This window comes from Numenius arquata, chromosome 7, assembly GCF_964106895.1.
Source record: "Numenius arquata chromosome 7, bNumArq3.hap1.1, whole genome shotgun sequence".
NCBI classification, from domain to species: Eukaryota; Metazoa; Chordata; class Aves; order Charadriiformes; family Scolopacidae; genus Numenius; species Numenius arquata.
The window spans coordinates 37,715,595-37,734,560 of NC_133582.1; the positions used below are offsets into that span (position 1 = coordinate 37,715,595).

General features: G+C 44.8%; 1 protein-coding gene across 1 annotated transcript in view; it reads right to left on the bottom strand.

Moving 5' to 3' along the window:
- The window catches only part of ELMO1 (engulfment and cell motility 1), a 372,947-nt gene that overhangs the window by 270,706 nt on the left and 83,275 nt on the right, over positions 1-18,966 (bottom strand). The window contains exon 6 of the mRNA XM_074150416.1: positions 10,438-10,488. Coding sequence (XP_074006517.1) covers positions 10,438-10,488 — 51 coding nt within the window. The remainder of the gene's footprint in view (positions 1-10,437; positions 10,489-18,966) is intronic.

Genomic DNA, 18,966 nt, shown 5'->3' on the forward strand with positions numbered 1-18,966 from the left:
GCCAGTTAGTCAACACTTTGCTCCGAAAAATAATCCTCCCCACTATATACAGACACTTGCAAAATTCAATTTCCTAAAACTCACTTCTGACATGCACCGAATGAAAGGTGAATGAGAAGCTGTGTGTCACTAGGAAATCAAATTAACGGTGAATTCTGCTGAGACTTATTTTCTCTGAGATTATGCTTATTCTTTCTCAGTCAGAAAAGAAAAATAGACGAAAAGTCTGTGCCAATAGACAATTCCTTCTCATTTCAAGTAAAGAATATACTCTTCACAGAGGTGGTCATCTCTGCAGAGCAAGATTCTGAGACAGAAGCCATTTTTAGTGTAAGTCAACATTTAAACAGGGAACACAGCAAAAATCACCATTGTGTTGTTACAGGTAGAGCTTCCTATCTACATTAACTTTGATTGCCTCACAACATTAATAAATTAAATGTCCCAATATCCTCCAAGATCAGCAAGGTTTGTTACTTCCCATTTTTATAAAGAAAAATTAATGCATGGTCTCCAATCAGCTTTTGACCAGCTGTGGTGAGGAGTGCATGCAGGGAGGAAATATCTTCTAGTTAGTAATGATTGCAGTTAACATCTTCAGTTAAGACAGCATTGAAAAGAAAAAGAATATCACAGAATCACACAATGCTATGGCGTTGGAAGGGACCTCTGGAAATCATCTAGTCCAACCCCCCCTGCCAAAGCAGGTCCACCCAGAGCAGGTTGCACAGGAACGTGTCCAGGCGGGTTTGAATGTCTCCAGAGAAGGAGACTCCACCACCTCTCTGGGCAGCCTCTTCCAGGGCTCTGCCACCCTCACAGCAAAGAAGTTCCTCCTCATGTTTAGATGGAACTTCTTATGTTCCAGTTTGTGCCCATTCCCTCCTGTCCTGTCCCTGGGCACCACTGAAAAAAGACTGGCCCCATCCTCCTGACACCCACCCTTTAAGTATTTATAGGCGTTGATCAGATCCCCCCTCAGTCTTCTCTTCTCCAGACTAAAAAGACCCAAGTCCTCAGCCTTTCCTCCTAAGAGAGATGCTCCAGGCCCCTCATCATCTTTGTAGACCTGGAATTCTATGATTCTATGAACAGCTGGGGCTGTTTATGCAAGAACTGCTGCTGCCATCCCAGGATGAATCAAGACCAAGCATGGGAAGAGCTAACCCTACCTCTCCCCGGAATGGCGAGCAGCAGTACAGGGACGTGTGTGAACAGCTCATCCAGGCCGCCCAACAGCAGCACAAGCGGGACCAACCTATCGACAGAGATAACGTTAATCCCATTTCCTCTGAAATCAGAGAGAGCTTTGAAATTCAACACGCTCAAACCAAAATATAATCTTAGATCAGAGACAGCTTGGTCCCCGCTATAGAACACCAAAATCCATAAAGCAACGTCTCTCTGATACAAAAGTGGTTCAAGCCCTGTTTTAAGCATGTAAAAGAGAGCTTAGCAACATCACAGGCTTTATCTGACTATGCTAATGTCCCATCAGTGAAGTTTCTACGCAGCTGTACTTTTCTTACATTAAACAGGTTTTGCAAGACACTGCACCCATTAAACCTCGCTCCTCCTCCTATCGGAACAGAATTGATAAAGGCACAGCGGCTCTGGATTAAAGGGGCAAACGAGTATTTGTCTCAGCAAGAGCACGAGTAGGTGTCTCACTGAAAACGTGGCCAAACCTACTGTTGGCTGTTGCCCTCACAAGGGGTGAATTCAGTGAATACCAGGCAGTTCTCACAAGCCTCCCAGTTCTTGTTGCCATAGCACTCATACATGCTTATGGAACGTACGGCTCGCTCATGACTGCATTAAAAAATGAAACCCAGATGAAATACGCTCCGAGTGCTTACCAGGGAGCTACTTTAATGATTTACAATCCACCGGTGGATGGACAGAGAGCACAGCTAATTAAAGCAACAGCAGAGCTTACTGCCACGTCTCTGCTCTTATCGAAATATCACTCAGGTAACAATAAATAAATATATAAAATCTGCCCAACTGAGAGCCGTTACGAGGGAATTAACAGAAACACGGCCGTTCAACTAAATGAAAGACAGAATTAACTGCTCTCCTGTTTAGAACGGAAGGAAGACAGGAAGCTTGTAAAACGTGTGCTGCTGGAAGTCCCAGCATTTCAAAAGGCTGTCAGGAAGCATAAGCTGCCTGTCTAGTCTTAAGTGACTTGCTCCAAGGACAGCCAGAAAGGTTGCCCTTAGGGAGTAGCAGCGCTTAAAAGGAGCCGCTTGACGAGATTGTCAGCTTAAAAAGAAAACTAATGACCTAAATCCAAGATGTGACTTGCTTAGAGACTCAAATAGCCATTTGGAGGTCAGGAATCCCAAGATCATCCTACCAAGGGATTCTACTGATCAAATTATCATCATTTCTTTGCCATCAAATACTTTGAGCAAACTTTGAAAGCAACTTATTACCCAGGGTTTCTGTACAGAATACAAAATGCAGTGAGCCAGGGCAGGAAGGACACAGATACCAAACATTAATGTGCTAGGGAAGAAATTTGAACCATTGATTTAATATGCTGTTTTGCCATTATGTAATTCGTTTTCTCCTTTATCCTTTACAAACAGTAAATGAAAATAAAACACGAGTATTTCGGTGTTCCCTGTGGATAAATTAGTCCCATTATTCAACTTTCTGCTAGAAAAAAAAGGGCATACAGACCATCAGTAACTACCAAATAATGTGTACTAACCATACAGGTGAGTTTATGTGGTTTAATTGGAATCACTCAGTGCTGAAACTGCTGGTTTTTCCTGGCTTGTTACTGTCTCTTCTTCACCTACAACTGCATCTACGTCAGAAAGCAACGGAGAAGCGGAGACGTTGCATAAGATTCATTATATGCAAAGCAGATTCAACAGACCCAGTAAGGCTGAGTAGCCTCTGATGCCAGGTAAGCAATGAGATTACATTTTAATTAGGAAAGACATTAACTATTAACATTTTTACATTAACAACTGAAGCACAGATTCTACATCCAAAGCCCTGTACAGACATAATACACAGAGTCCTACACTCTCACTATCCACAATTCAGGAGGCAGAAGAAGACGGAGAGGGAGACGGTCATGCCTAGAGCCGTGTACTAAACCAACGATAAAAGCATTTCAGATGCACAGCCAAATGTATTATGTAAATATGCCTGAAATAAGTTTATGCAATCAGTGACCACTTATGAATGTTTGAGAAGCAATTTTCCCTCCTGCTGCATTTGAAACAAACCTTTTTGCTTACTATTCAGAATACGCCTTTGGAAACCTGAAAACACGAGATTAAACATTTATATACCTATAAAAAAATAACAACCAACTCCACTTCCCGAATCTTCCTCTTGTACGATGAGCAAGCCAAAATAAAAGTGGCTCATTGACTTCCATGCTCAGTGCTCCTAGTACAGAGTTCAATAATAACTAATTCACCGCTACACGATAAACACCATTGCAATCATAGGCTGGACCTGCAAATATGCCTTTGATGAACTTCAAGAACACCAAGTCAGTTGAGCACGTATTAAAGCAATTGTAGATCAAAGATTACGGACCAGATCCCCAAACTTTTACTCAAAGACAGAGGATTTGGATGCCTAAGTAGAAATAGGATAAAAAAACCTCTTGGCTTCCTTGTCTGTGTAGATTGCATAAACAAAAAAACCCATGTTGCTCAAAGCTGTGAAAGCATTCAGGGAAAACACTATGATGACTATTAATGAACACACCTATTTACATAATTGCTCATGCTAGAAATGCTAATACAGCTGCCTACAAACAAAGGTTTGAGAACTCAACCAATCTCCAACCAGGGGACCAAAGAAAAACATCTACAAAATCATCCACATCTGCCAGTCTTTTTCCAGTGGTGCCCAGGGACAGGACAAGAGGGAACAGGCACAAACTGGAACATAAGAAGTTCCATCTAAACATGAGGAGGAACTTCTTCACTTTGAGGGTGGCAGAGCCCTGGAAGAGGCTGCCCAGAGAGGCGGTGGAGTCTCCATCTCTGGAGACATTCAAACCCTGCCTGGATAAGTTCCAATGCAACCAGCTCTGAGTGGACCTGCTCTGGCAGGGGGTTGGACTGGGTGATCTCCAGATGTCCCTTCCACCCCCATAGCATTCTGTGAAAAGCACGTGATGAGGAACCGTAAATGCTACATTAGAAAAGGCTACCCATTGACTCAACTTTTAAGGCTCACAGCTCATGAGCAAGCCTTATTTCTTAAGTGCTCAAGAAGCTACTTCCAAATAAACAGTGACTGCTCAAATAATCATTTCTGTTTGAAAATTATTAAATAAAACAGATAAGTAAATAAATAAAAAGGGCTGTTCCTTCAGCTTCATTTTCCCCGCACTTTAGCATCCTTTCAAAATGATCAGTCATTTGAATGAGGATTTGCAGGACCTGATCAAAGGAATCCTGGAGTTGCATGCAGGCAAAGCTTGGACCCTGCTCGCTGCACTGCAGGACACAACCCTGCTTTTGCAACAGTCTCACGCTCAAGAGCAATTCATAGATTCATAGATTGGTCCAGGCCGGAGGGGACCTCCAAAGGTCATCTAGTCTGACCCCCCCGCAGTCAGCAGGGACACCCCCAACTAGACCAGGTTGCCCAGGGCCTCGTCGAGCTTCACCTTGAATATCTCAAGGGAAGGGGCCTCAACCACCTCCCTGGGCAACCCGTTCCAGTGTTCCACCACCCTCAGAGTAAAGAATTTGTTCCTAATATCCAATCTAAATCTCCCCTTCTCCAACTTAAAACCATTGCCCCTCGTCCTGTCACTGCAGGCCTTTGTAAACAGACCCTCCCCAGCCTTCCTGTAGGCCCCCCTCAGGGACTGGAAGGCTGCTATGAGGTCTCCCCGGAGCCTCCTCTTCTCCAGGCTGAACAACCCCAGCTCCCTCAGCCTGTCCTCATAGCAGAGGTGCTCCAACCCCCTGATCATTTTAGTGGCCCTCCTCTGGACCCGCTCCATCAGGTCCATGTCCTTCTTATATTGAGGGCTCCAGACCTGCACACAGTGCTCCAGGTGAGGTCTCACCAGAGCAGAGCAAAGTGGCAGAATCCCCTCTCTGGATCTGCTGGCAACACTTCTCTTGATGCGGCCCAGGATGTGATTGGCCTTCTGGGCTGCGAGAGCACATTGCCTGCTCATGTCCAGCTTCTCGTCCATCAGCACCCCCAAGTACCTTTCCTCAGGGCTGCTTTCTAACACCTCATCCCCCAGTCTGTATTTATACTGAGGATTGTTCCGGCCCAGGTGCATAACTCTGTACTTGCTCTTGTTGAACCTCATGAGGTTCATCTGGGCCCACCTCTCCAGCCTGTCCAGGTCCCTCTGGATGACATCCCATCCCTCTGGTGTATCGACAACACCACACAGCTTGGGGTCATCTGCAAACTTGCTGATGGTGCTCTCAATCCCTCTATGCTGTTGATAAAAATGTTAAACAGTACCGGTCCCAGCACGGACCCTTGAGGGACACCACTTGTCACTGCTCTCCATCTGGACTTCAAGCCATTGAGTACCACCCTCTGGGTGCGACCATCCAGCCAATTCCTTATCCACTGAACAGTCCACCCATCAAATCCGTATCCCTCCAATTTGGCAAGGAGGATGTTGTGAGGGACCGTGTCAAAGGCCTTACTGAAGTCCAGATATTACAGCCCATTTAGACACCTACCCACCATCCCCTGGAATATGGGTATCACAAAATAGACAACAGCAATCTGGCATTTCCACTGCCACGTATGTTCAAATACAAAGAAATGTTGCATAAGAAACTTTTGATGAGTCCCTTCAGAAACGCAAATGGACAAAAGGGGGAAAACAGGTCACGGAAAACTGCAAAAAAAACACACAACGGCACAAAGAATTGCTGAGAGAGACGATAGGAGAGGTTAAAAATAAGTAAGAAAGATGATATAGGAACAAAGATAATATGAGAGAAATTCAATCTGTACTCGAGTTACCTAGGAAACAGAGTGGCTGTGTGGTGAGTGGTTTATAGAGGAAAAAATTAGCATTGTTTAGAAAAAAACAGCCTTTCAGAGAATGGCACAAACTTAGCAAACAGACCTACGGAAACAAAGAGGCAGTTCAAATTCCCACCAGGCCTAATGACCGGGGTTTGCAAAGTTTTAACTCAAAGTAGTTTAAAATAGACACGTCGTAAATCTCCGAGGGCAAGCATTTATAATGGATTTAGCAGCGCAGCAGAACTGCGGCTTTGCCCTCGCAATATCAGCAGCGATTTTTCAGAAAAAGATCCCCATACGTGCACACAAAATAATGCAAATCTGAGATTAAAGGAGAAAAAGTAATTAAATTTGGGGAGTTAGATTTAAAATCCTAATTTTAAAAAGCCAACCCAAAAGTGCCGTTTTACTACTTCTAGATAAAACTACCTTTTTTTCCCCTCCCTCCTTTTAATTTTTAATAGTACCTCCTTGGGGTACATGAGCAACACACAATGCCAGGCTAATGACAATAGAACTCACAAAGATTGTATCTCATCCTTCTCACCCAGTTTTCAGTGACTCACGGCACGTAACTGTGAATGGGTATAGCCAGGCTACTGGCTGTCACGGTAATAAGCTGCATTAAAATTAAGGACTAGAAAATCATTTTCAATTCATGCAGCCCTCAGAACTGGTCAAAATGATCCCTCTCAACTCTTCAAGGAAAAAAGTTTCCTCAAAAGGCTTGTGAAGTTCAGGACAGATCTTTTTTTGGCCCACAACAGCCAGGAAGCAGGCAGCTCAGGACTCTTTGGAACTACGTGGACGTATACCAGACACTGCATAATCTGTAAGTGGGTCTTCTTAATTTCTCTCAATCTTCCTCTCCTGCTTTTCTAATTCCTCGTCCTCTTCAAAAAGCATTTTTGGTATGATTTTCTTTTTTTTTTTTTTCCTGGGAGAAAGGGGAGATAGTTTCAGCTTTATACTTAACGTAGGATAGATAAAAAAGGGGAACTATTTTCAGGATCTTAATATTTTCACAGGATGAGAAAAACATTTCCCACCCAGATCTAGCAGCTCGGAAAGCATCTTTCCCCATTTTGCAGAAGTATACCATGAAGTCTGCTCTTCATATTATCTCCTCCAACTCTCATCTCCTCCTGCTCTCATATAGAATATCAGAGGAAAAATGGAAACAGATGGCCCGTTAGCTTTTCAGGGCAAGTGACAAGCGTTGTGTGGGTCATCAGTCTAAAAACCACAGCTTGGAAGTCTTTAATCTAAGTATTTTAGGTACCTCTATGGTGACCACTTTGACAGTACCTTAAAATCAAAGATACTATTGTAGGGTGGGAACACGCAGAACTTAATTTTATGTCTATTTTAAGAATACAAATACTCTCTAATCTGACAAAAAACAATCCAGTCCTTCAAAACCTCCTTCCAAGCCACCTCCCTGGTTCTGGGAAAAAGCCAGCAAAAACTTTTTAAAAGCATCAGAAAATTTGAAAATAAGCACTGGTTCAGGGATAAACATCAATACTGAAGACTAGAAAGTAGACTGGCCACCTGTCGTCCACCCAGGATTGCCGAGTCCTAACTGCAGGACGGTGACAGAACGGTCCGTAACTTGGTATTTTACAGGTAATACCTCAGTATCCTAATGACCCCTGTGTCTTGGTTGACTGACCTTAAGGCAAATGACCAAAGAAACAGAAAAACAGAACAGTCATAGAATCACAGAATGGTTAGAGTTGGAAGGGACCTTAAAGATCATCAAGTTCCAACCCCCCTGCCATGGGCAGGGACACCTCCCACCAGACCAGGCTGCTCAAAGCCCCATCCAGCCTGGCCTTGAACCCCTCCAGGGATGGGGCAGCCACAGCTTCTCTGGGCAACCTGGGCCAGGGTCTCACCACCCTCACAGCAAAGAATTTCCTCCTAATATCTAATCTAAACCTTTCAGTTTAAAACCGTTACTCCTTGTCCTATCACTCCACTCCCTTCTCCAGGCTCAACAATCCTAGCTCTCTCAGCCTGTCCTCATAGCAGAGGGGCTCCAGCCCTCTGAGCATCTTCATGGCCCTCTGCTGGACCCGTTCCAACACGTCCATGTCCTTCCTGCGCTGAGGACTCCAGAGCTGGATGCAGTACTCCAGGTGGGGTCTCACCAGAGCAGAGCAGAGGGGCAGAATCACCTCCCTCGACCTGCTGGCCACACTTGATGCAGCCCAGGATGCAGATGGCTTTCTGGGCTGCCAGTGTGCACTGCCAGGTGATGTTGAGCTTCTCATCCACGAGCACCCCCAAGTCCTTCTCCTCAGGGCTGCTCTCCAGCCATTCTCCACCCAACCTGTAATTGTGCCTGGGATTGCCACGTCCCAGGAGCAGGACCCTGCACTTGGCTTTGTTGAACTTCATGAGGTTCACACGAGCCCACCTCTCCAGCCTGTCCAGGTCCCTCTGGATGGCATCCCTTCCCTCCAGCGTGTCGACTGCACCACACAGCTTGGTGTCACTGGCAAACTTGCTGAGGGTGCAACTCAATCCCACTGTCCATGTCTCCAACAAAGATGTTGAACAGCACTGGTCTTATGCAAAGTCCCACCTTCCTGCCCATAGGTATTAGCAGAAAGTGTTATAAATCCAAAATTTGTCTATTTTGTGTTTGTAGGTAACATTTTGAATTGCACAAGTGATCATGAAGCCAGCCAGACAGCCATTTCCACAGACCAGTCCCAGCACAGCCTCTCTTCAGTTTTGCATGGTGCAACTTGTGGGTTTTGAGACAGGGACGGATTCCATGAGTCATCTCATGCTGTCACTCCACGCTGCGGTTACACCAAAGAATGATGCAGTGCGTTTGGACCACATTGGTTCTTGACGAATCACAGATGTTGTTTTGATTTCATGAGATGCCAAGTCTGGGCAGCAGATATCCACTCCACTGAAAAAGGGCTATTTGTTCTTGAGAAGTCTCAAAGTTAGGAGAAGCCGGTGCTGGTGCTATCTGTTTCTGGGGAAGTTCCACCAAATGGGGTTTACTCCACCAGCAAGCGGTTTCCCCATGTACAAGGCTGTTCTAGTGACATACGGGAAGAGACTGTGGAGTCACGCAGACTCCAACAGAGCCATGCTCTTAAACTGTTGTTTATTCTTTCGACTGTAAAACCCTGTATATAACGACCACTGAAAAAGATGATGAGGGATAATGGAAATCTCTTGTCTTTGGCCAGCTGGCTGCTGCTTAGAAGTGCTTTCTGTTAAGAAGCTACTCTCCTGTAGATTAATATTGCAGTCAATTATTAAAAAAACTTAAGGCACGTATATGTTTCCATACTGGCTCCCTCAATTTCCACATATACACAAACCCATGCATAAATTCAGTCACCTCCTAAGTCCAATATAAGCCATCATCAGGTTAAGCAGGCTGGGGAGGATGGAAAAGGACATGATATCTGGAGAACCTGGGAAGTCGGCAACAACCCACACTTCTTCCTTTCTTTATTTTGAGCCTAGGCCCTACTAGCTGAAAAGCGATCCAACCAAAAACGTATCTATAATCTCTCTGCATGGCTTCTAGATAGAAGTCCTCACATTTTAAGGCAGTAACTGACTCCACTCTTCCCAGGTTCAACAGAAGCCAAAAGTTAAACCACCACAGCTTCGTCTTGCCCGTTGAAATGAAGTGCAGTCCAGGGTGGCAGAGTTTGGCCATAAGAATGCTTTGACTCTGCAGATGGCTAGAACACCACCACGGAGAGGTAAACCATTTTAATGGCACACTACATTTGTCAGCAAGGAAATGGGATTGCTGCTGCCTCAGACATACATCTTCTGGGACGAAAAGTGGCTTTCAGCATGTGGCAACAGTACTGCTCAACTCAGCAGGAAAACAGGCCATTACAAGGCAACCAGCAACTCTGCCGTGCTTTTTGAGGAGCTGGCAAGGAGGTGGTGTTGAAAAAAAAAAAACATAAAACAAAACCAGTAAAATCTCAACATTACAGCCGCTGCTCACTTAACGGAAAGAGAGCAGGAAAGCTCTGACCCGAGCTGCCCAGCAGAGCTCTCCATGATTCAACTCCCAGCCTTTTCTCTTGGCTCTGAGCTCGGGGACAGAAAAGGAGCGCTTGAGGGAGGCTTCAATGCCAGCAGGGACGCAGAAGTGTCTTGGACGTGAAAGCTGTTCCCAGTGGGAGCGAAGTAAGAGTGAAAAAACCACCCAGTTGTGCTAACCCAATGTCACTCAGAGATAACCACCCCTGGCCCCAAAACTCAAGAAAAGAGAACACATACAGTGCTCTTGTGACCACACCATCATCCTCCTTTGCAGGGGGATCGTGGGATAGGGTGTGATCAAGGCTTAAAAACACAGGCATCAGTTCACAATGATTTACTAATAAAATCTTCACTTGGAAGGGAGAGAAGAACAGAAAGATAACTCACTGGAGATGTTGTTAATCGAAGGATCGCTCCATTTTTTATTTCATTACGGTTCTGAAAGAGAAAAATCCAAAAGGTTTTATTTAAGACTCACATAAAAAAGATGAAACATGCGTTGAGCAGAATGCCACACTAAACCAGCAACAGTACTTTCCCCTGTGTGCATGCAAAAGCTTCCCTCTCTCATATGTGAGCTAACATCTATACAGCATTTTCCCCACCAAGGCATAACAACATTAGCTTCCAGAAATAGGTGGCTGTTCACATGATACTGAACAAATCCAAACCCTTTCAAGAGTGACTTCATGTTTTTCAAAGTTTAGCTTCCACTGGCAACTTCTAAATACTTCTTTGAAATATACTGTCCACGGTGCCTGGTTCTGGTATTGCGCTACATACTTGAGGAGTTCGTAAGTTTGCTGAAACCTGTCATTAAGCATCTGCAGGATTTAAAACTCATCCCACTGGCTCTCCATTTTCTATAACAAGAACATGCTGACTTAAACCACTGGAGTCAACCCGCTGAGCTCTGCCACCACGACTTTGCATTCTCCCTCAAAGTAAAAAAAAAAAAAACAAAAAACAAAAAAAAAAAAAAACACAAACCCAAAAGCTTCGCTGTTAGTGGTAAGTAAAGTTCAAACACGGTGTAAGTCATTCTCCTCACCCGGCTGGCAGAAAGAGGCGGCATTAAACGTTTTCTTTTGGTTAAGCTCACATTAATGTGTTCAATTAAACTAAAGTTATGGGTAGATGACAAAGCTGGCACGGCGTAAGCGATGCTGTGTGCTTACAGCATCCTCACAGCTTTGTGGTCAATGCCCACGTGCATGGCCTTCCCCCCGTGGTAAGCGTAGGGGAGCCTCCCTCTATTTCAACAAGCTTCCTCCTGTCCACCACAGGTTAAGAGAATATAGTACCTACCTCAATGAACATACTGACAGGTACCGACTGTACACACACAGTCACGACTTCACGGCTCAACAGCTTGTGCATAGGTTATCCTAATTCAGCAAAGAAATCAGAGGCATCCCTAACAGTTTGAGAGATAAGAGATAATTCTGTTCTAAAGACCACCCTGCAGGTTTTCTGCAGACTGGTGTTTAGCAAATACATAAATAAATAGATAAATAAATAAAATTGTATTTCTTCTCAGGCAATTTTTCCCCAATTCATTTCATCCTTCTTGCTTCCATTCTGATACATCTCGAATCCAAAATGCTAAAAACGGTATAAATCTTGCCCGAAACCAGGTCAAGTAGTCCCAAAAATAAAACTCTAGTACGTTGTCTCTTTCTTGGTACCGAAGTTCTCTGTGGGATTGGTTCTAGCTATATGCAAGATCGTCCTCCACCCACAAACATTTCTTCACTCTCACTGAAATAATTGAAGTGCCAGACAACACAGGGGGTACAAGGAAGAAGCTCTTTACAGCATCTTTGCTTACATATGCACTTAACTCATCTCAGGCCTTCGCAGTCTCCTCCTGCCAGAAGAGCACCAGGGAGGCCAGCCAGGCTCCTGCCTCCGAGAGGGGCAAAAAAGGGATGAGCAGTGAAGCACAGGATGACTTCCTCCAGCACTAATGAAGTACCACAGTTTCTCTTCTTGTAGTAAAACCGCACCAGATCCAGCTACATCTCATCACGTCTAAAGAATCTGTATGAACGGGCAATACTGCATTTGTGTAGTTTCCTCTAAATCGGTGTTGAAACGAACTCACTTGGCAAACAGTTGTGGTGACTTCAAATGTGGTGACTTAAAAATGGGGGCTGACCTGCTGGAGAGCAGCTCTGAGGAAAAAGACCTGGGAGTCCTGGTGGACAACAGGATGACCATGAGCCAGCAATGGGCCCTTGTGGCCAAGAAGGCCAATGGCATCCTGGGGTGCATCAGGAAGAGTGTGGCCAGCAGGTGGAGGGAGGTCATCCTCCCCCTCTACTCTGCCCTGGGGAGGCCCCATCTGGAGCACTGGGTCCAGTTCTGGGCTCCCCAGTTCAAGAAGGACAGGGAACTGCTGGAGAGGGGACAGCAGAGGGCTACAAAGATGATGAGGGACCTAGAACATCTCTCTTAGGAGGAAAGGCTGAGGGACTTGGGGCTTTTTAGTCTGGAGAAGAGAAGACTGAGGGGGGATCTGATCAACACCTATAAATACTTAAAGGGTGGGTGTCAGGAGGATGGGGCCAGTCCAGTGGTGCCCAGGGACAGGACAAGAGGAAACGGGCACAAACTTGAACATAAGAAGTTCCATCTGAACACGAGGAGGAACTTCTTTGCTGTGAGGGTGGCAGAGCCCTGGAAGAGGCTGCCCAGAGAGGTGGTCGAGTCTCCATCCCTGGAGACATTCCAAACCTGCCTGGACACGTTCCTGTGCAACCTGCTCTGGGTGGACCTGCTTTGGCAGGGGGTTGGACTAGATGATCTCCAGAGGTCCCTTCCAATCCCATAGCATTCTGTGATTCTGTTACCACCTCCTGGATTTGTGGAGCTGAATAAAAATGATTACTTTAGGACAGACAGTCAGCTTCGGCTAAATCTGCCTCCATCAACATTTTACACTAAGGGACTGGACTTCAGCTGCATTAGGCCAGAGCACACACATACACACAGGGTTCCATCAGCTTTACTTGGAAGGCAGCAAATCCCAGCATACAACAATATTAAAAACAGTCAGGGGATCAGACAACAGTTAAACTTAAACTGTACCCATCACATTTGCAAGTGAAAGTTCACTGATATCCTTATCCAAATATTGGACTTAAGTAAACACAGACTGCTCTTAAATGTAAATAAGAGCACCCACACAGGCTTATTTTTTTTCAGCATTGTACCTACAAGCTCAAAGTTTCTCAGGTTTCCTGCTGTAATTAACACGAACTACCAAATCAGACGTACAAATTAGTTCATGATTTAACAAGTTAAGTCCCTTCATCTGGGCCACAAAAAGCATCTCTGCAAACACTCAGTCCACAGCAAACATGATGTACCAGGCTTTCTGTGGGAAGGCTACACCACGGTCTCAGAAGGTCCAAGGAGTTTGCGTCCCTCATCACCCTCCTGCCTTCCTGCTCCCTTTTCAACCTCGCACCAGCTCTGACACTGGACAGACCTGTTTGAGGGTCTAATCTCAGTAACCTGGCTGGTAAAGCAGCCCGGGCGGGAAAGAGAGGAGAGTCTTCTGTCGGGTTAATAAACTGACACCAGTTCTGCAAGGGTTGAGCACCAGTGCCACACCAGGAAAGATGGTGGAACCACATCCTTGGGAGCAGGGGAAGGGATGGAGGGAAAAGAGAACAGGGGAAGCATGGCGAGGAATTATACTTTCCCCTTTTTGGGAGCAGCAAGCTGCCAACCACAGCCTGAATTACATTATTTCACAGTTGCTTCAGGCTGAAACCACGCTCCATAAGCTCGTTCAGTTACACCAGTTTTGTCACAAGCTGAAACCCCAACCCATGAAAAGTTTGGCTTAACCCGATACGGTCTCTACAGTGTCATGCACGCAGGTTAGAAAATAAACCTAGAATTACATAAGGAGACTTAGAGATTGCATAAATTCAATCTACAACCAATCTAGCAAGTGAAAAATACCTTGTTAAAACTACTGTATTTCTCTATAGTCAGAGGAATTTAAAAAAAAGTGGGAATGGGAAGTCAATAACCTGGCTGAAGTTCAGATACCACATATGGATGGAGAAGTACCATTCTCCAGAGTGACCGTATGTCAGCAGGTTATATATAAAACAGCAGAGAAAAAAGAACACATAGGATACGTAAAAGCATCACTGGAAGTTTTGTTTGGGGTCTTTCCGTTTATTTATCACGCCGAGTCTGAAAACACTGAAGCTTTCAGACTCAAAGCCGCGATGCCTGTCAGAGCCCACAGACCTCTCCCTCATCACACCTGGCTCAGAGCAAAGTGCACAAGTCTGCCCTATACTGTAAATTCAATCACTGCTGCCACGAGACATAGAGAACTCATCTTCAACTCCTGATTTATAGAATCACAGAATGGTTTGGGTTGGAAGGGACCTTCAAGATCATCCAGTTCCAACCCCCCCGCCATGGGCAGGGACACCTCTCACCAGACCAGGTTGCTCAAAGTCCCATCCAGCCTGGCCTTGAACCCCTCCAGGGATGGGGCATCCACAGCTTCTCTGGGCAACCTGTTCCAGTGCCTCACCACCCTCACGGGAAAGAATTTCTTCCCAATATCTAATCTAAATATGATATTTCTTTCTAATTTTCCTAATATTTCTTCCTAACATCTAACCTGTCTAAATATCTAATTTAGACAGAGGCTTAAGGAAAACTGCCCATGCCTTCTCTCTGAAAGCATTCAAAGCGCCAAGTCTCTAACAAAGCAGGCTTGCCAAAACTTGAAAAGGGTTAGCTGTTCCCCAAGCAAAAATCCAATTTTGTTTATCCATTCTAAATAACGACTTAAGCGCCTACCAAGAAACAGCATGTCAGCACACCATTAAGCCAAGAGGATTTCCTACATTAACTGTGTGATGCAGTAGTTGGCATGCCAGTTAATTTCAATTGCAACATTTATATACAGTTAATCTGCTTAGTATTAGGGACAGCATCCTGTGGATTGCTTTTCGTTCTGATCAACACCTATAAATACTTCAAGGGTGGGTGTCGGGAGGATGGGGCCAGTCTTTTTTCAGTGGTGCCCAGGGACAGGACAAGAGGAAACAGGCACAAACTGGAATGTAAGAAGTTCCATCTAAACATGAGGAGGAACTTCTTTCCTGTGAGGGTGGCAGAGCCCTGGAAGAGGCTGCCCAGAGAGGTGGTGGAGTCTCCTTCTCTGGAGACATTCAAAACCCACCTGGACACGTTCCTGTGCAACCTGCTTTGGGTGGACCTGCTTTGGCAGGGGGTTGGACTAGATGATCTCCAGAGGTCCCTTCCAACCCCATGTCATTCTGTGATTCTGTGATTCCAACACAGCAGCCTGGCTTTGGCAATCATACTCATAAGCACCACTGCTGTTCAGGCCCAGGTGCACCACCACCAAAAACCTCTTCCAACACATTTCTGATCTGTTTCTCAGGCGTGCATCAGGTCTGTAGATGTTGTTCATGCTGTCGATCTGTATTAGGGAAGCTTAACCCTGGGCAGAGAGGGAAGTAGTGAATCAGCACTATCCAAAATGCCCCTAAAAAACCCTCTGTAACAAGAAAATAGATTTGTTATAAATGTTACCTAGAACTGAGACAGCAATTATATTATGAATACAAACAGGCCCCATCTACGATACTGTATCTAGCAAGAGTCTACACTCACTAGATTATTTTATTTTAATTGAGTAGGCAGTATTTCCAAGCATCATACTGCTGTGTGACACTTTCCAAGCCAGGTTTTCAATCAAAGTATTACAGCGAAAACACATAAACATCAAAACGCAACAGGAAGCAGAGGATGTCCGGACAGATCACCTTGTGTCTTCGGGCCCTCTGACTTCCAGCTCCAACAGCTGGAGCAACACGAACCAACATTATCTGCCACCAGATTCTCTTCCTTCTCAAAGTTCTGCCTTGAACTTTGCCCAAAACACACGCAGGAGACTTGCACCTAAAAAGGAGGCCTCAAGCATTAAGAGAGTCCACCAAACCATGGAGAGGGATGAAGTTATGCAAATTCACTTTCAAAAAACTCTTATCAAAACAGTCAAGCCACTTAATCAGAGCTTTGCTGGAGACACACCTCAGAAAACTTATCAAGCAAAATTAAAGTTTATCTTGCAACGTATGTGTCTTATCATTTTAATAATTTGTTATACCCAGCAAAACACCTCAAGATTCAACTCACTGCAACTGGTTGGAATGGAATGTTTTCTTAACATATTTGAGGAACACCTACAAGCATTGGTTCCCGTGGTTATAGCTCGCTCAGCACTATTCTTTAACCTTGACCAAACAGCCTCCTTCAGACTTCTTAAGGGGGCTAAAGAATAACAGCCAAGAAACCTAACATTCTTCACGTGTTTATATCATTAAGTTATAGATTCTTCCCTGTTTCCATACTACTATTATTTATTTCACCATCCTCCAAATTGACACAACAACAAAAAAATTAGGGCTACGAAATAAACTTTAAGTTAATGACTCCATAACTTTTCCACAAGGATGAGTTTGGGCAAGTAGTAAATAAGGACAAAATGACAAATAATGGAGTCAATTTCTAAGTCGACAACTCAGGAAAGAGAAGCGAAGTCTGTGCTGGCAGATCTCCCTTAAAGCACTGATTCAATGTGCAGCCAGTAAACATTGGGCATCATCAGAAGTGTCACTGAGAACTAGACAGAGGGCATCATTTTGCCACGACACAAGAACTTCATCCACCTGTATGGAGGACACTGTATGTAGTTCTGATCTTCACACAGATTCATAGAATGGTTAAAGAGCTGGAAGGGACCTTAAAGATCATCCAGTTCCAACCCTCCTGCCATGGGCAGGGATACCTCCCACCAGACCAGGTTGCTCAAAGCCCAATCAGCCTGGCCTTGAACACCTCCAAGGATGGGGGATCCACAACTCCCTGGGCAACCTGTGCCAGCGTCTCACCACCCTCACAGCAAAGAACTTCCTAATATCTCATCTAAATCTCCCCTCTTTCAGTTTAAAACCATTATCCCTCGTCCTATGGCTCCACTCCCTGATCAAGAGTCCCTCCCCATCTCTCCTGTAGCCCCTGTCAGGTACTGGAAGGCTGCTGTAAGGTCTCCCCGAAGCCTTCTCTTCTTCAGGCTGAACAACCCCAACTCTCTCAGCCTGTCTTCGTAGGAGAGGGGCTCCAGCCCTCTGATCACCTTCGGGGCCCTCTTCTCTTAAGGAAGACACAGTAACATCAGGGAAAATGCAGAGAAAGCAAGTGAAATGCTCAATGGGATTAAGCAGCTGCCTCACAAGGAAAGGTCTCCTCAGTTTGGAGGGACAAACGCCAGAGGAGGGACAGTAGTGGACAAGCTGAATGCAGAACTCTTGTTATCAAATCCTGCAGTACGAGAACCAGGAGGTAACTCGATGAAAGCAGTAAGGGATCAGTTTAATGCAGATGAAGAATGTACCTCTTCATTCAGCAGGTAGAAAACTTCTTGAGCTTGCTGTCACAAGAGGTTGTGGAAGAAGGCAGTACCAGCAGGTCCAAGAAGAGATGAAAGGATTTCATGGCCCTTATACAGATACTAAATGGACTAAGTAGAGAGGTAGCCTCCAACACGTGTAGTAGAACAAATGGGAATGCTGAGGAAGCAGGAAGAGAGTGAAAGCCATCATTGGCATTTGCTGCTGTTAGAGCTGGACATAGACTATGAGGTTACATATAACATTCAGCTGACCGGGTAGGAAATTTCTGAAGATCATTTTTAGTGACCAAAAACTTTAGTATGACGAAAGATAAGAGATAGAGGTAATGATCAACATTGTACTACTTGATATGACAAGACTGTATTGTTTTAGAAGAAACACTGAGGCAATTAATCTTGTGATAAAATTCCTTTTCTGAGAAGCTGCTGGAAACAGGGAAAACGTCTTTTAGTTTTTCACATTAGAATTTGATGCTAGCATTTTCCTTAAGAAATTAAGTGTTGGTAGTTCAGCTGAAGTTTCTACAGAGAGGAAGTTTTCTGCATGCTGTTTTTCTACGCCTCTTCAAGGGTATCAGAAGCTAGGAAATAAACCAAGTTATACCAGTGGTGGAGTTTCAGGGGTATACCTAACCCAGTGCAACTCTACAGCCCAGTGGTGGCACAATTTTGCACGTATCCTTCCAGCGTGCGGGCTCCCAATGCTTTCCTTACATCGGATCTACCAACATACAGCAGCACAGTCAACCACCTAACCTTAAGTTACCTCTTCCTCTCCCCTTCATTCACAAAAAAGGATGGGGGGGCTAGAGGGGGGGAACCCATAGTCTTCTTCTGTCATATCTATGACTTGAACCAATTCACCTTCCAACAGTACAGTTATTAGGATGTTAGAGAAGTGAAGGGAATGAAGGCAGGGGAAAAAGAAAGCTCAACTACCTTATTTTCCAGCAACTCACAGTCATACCAGCTTGAATGCCACTGAAATCACATCCTAGGAAAAAGTCCATACCTTCCATGAAACACTCCATCTTCAGGTGGAGCGATCTACAAGGATCTGTGATTCTGTAGGTAGCAGATTACTTGAAACTTGATCTCCATAGTATGTAAAAGGGAACTGTAAACTCAACATGCTGCCTTATCCACTCTTTTTTTTTTTTTCAGCTGAAACTTCTGGCAGATACAATATAGAATCTTTTGAATTGACCTAAACATAATTTTTTCATTAATTTGCTAGTCCTTTCTCGCTCTTGTGAGACCCCACCTAGAGTACTGCAACCAGCTCTGGAGCCTTCAGCACAGGAATGACATGGACCTGTTGGAGCAGGTCCAGAGGAAGGCCACAAAAATGACCAGAAGGATGGAATCTCTCTCCTATTAAGAAAGGCAGAGAGAATTGGGGTTCAGCCTGGAGAAAAGAACGTTCCAAG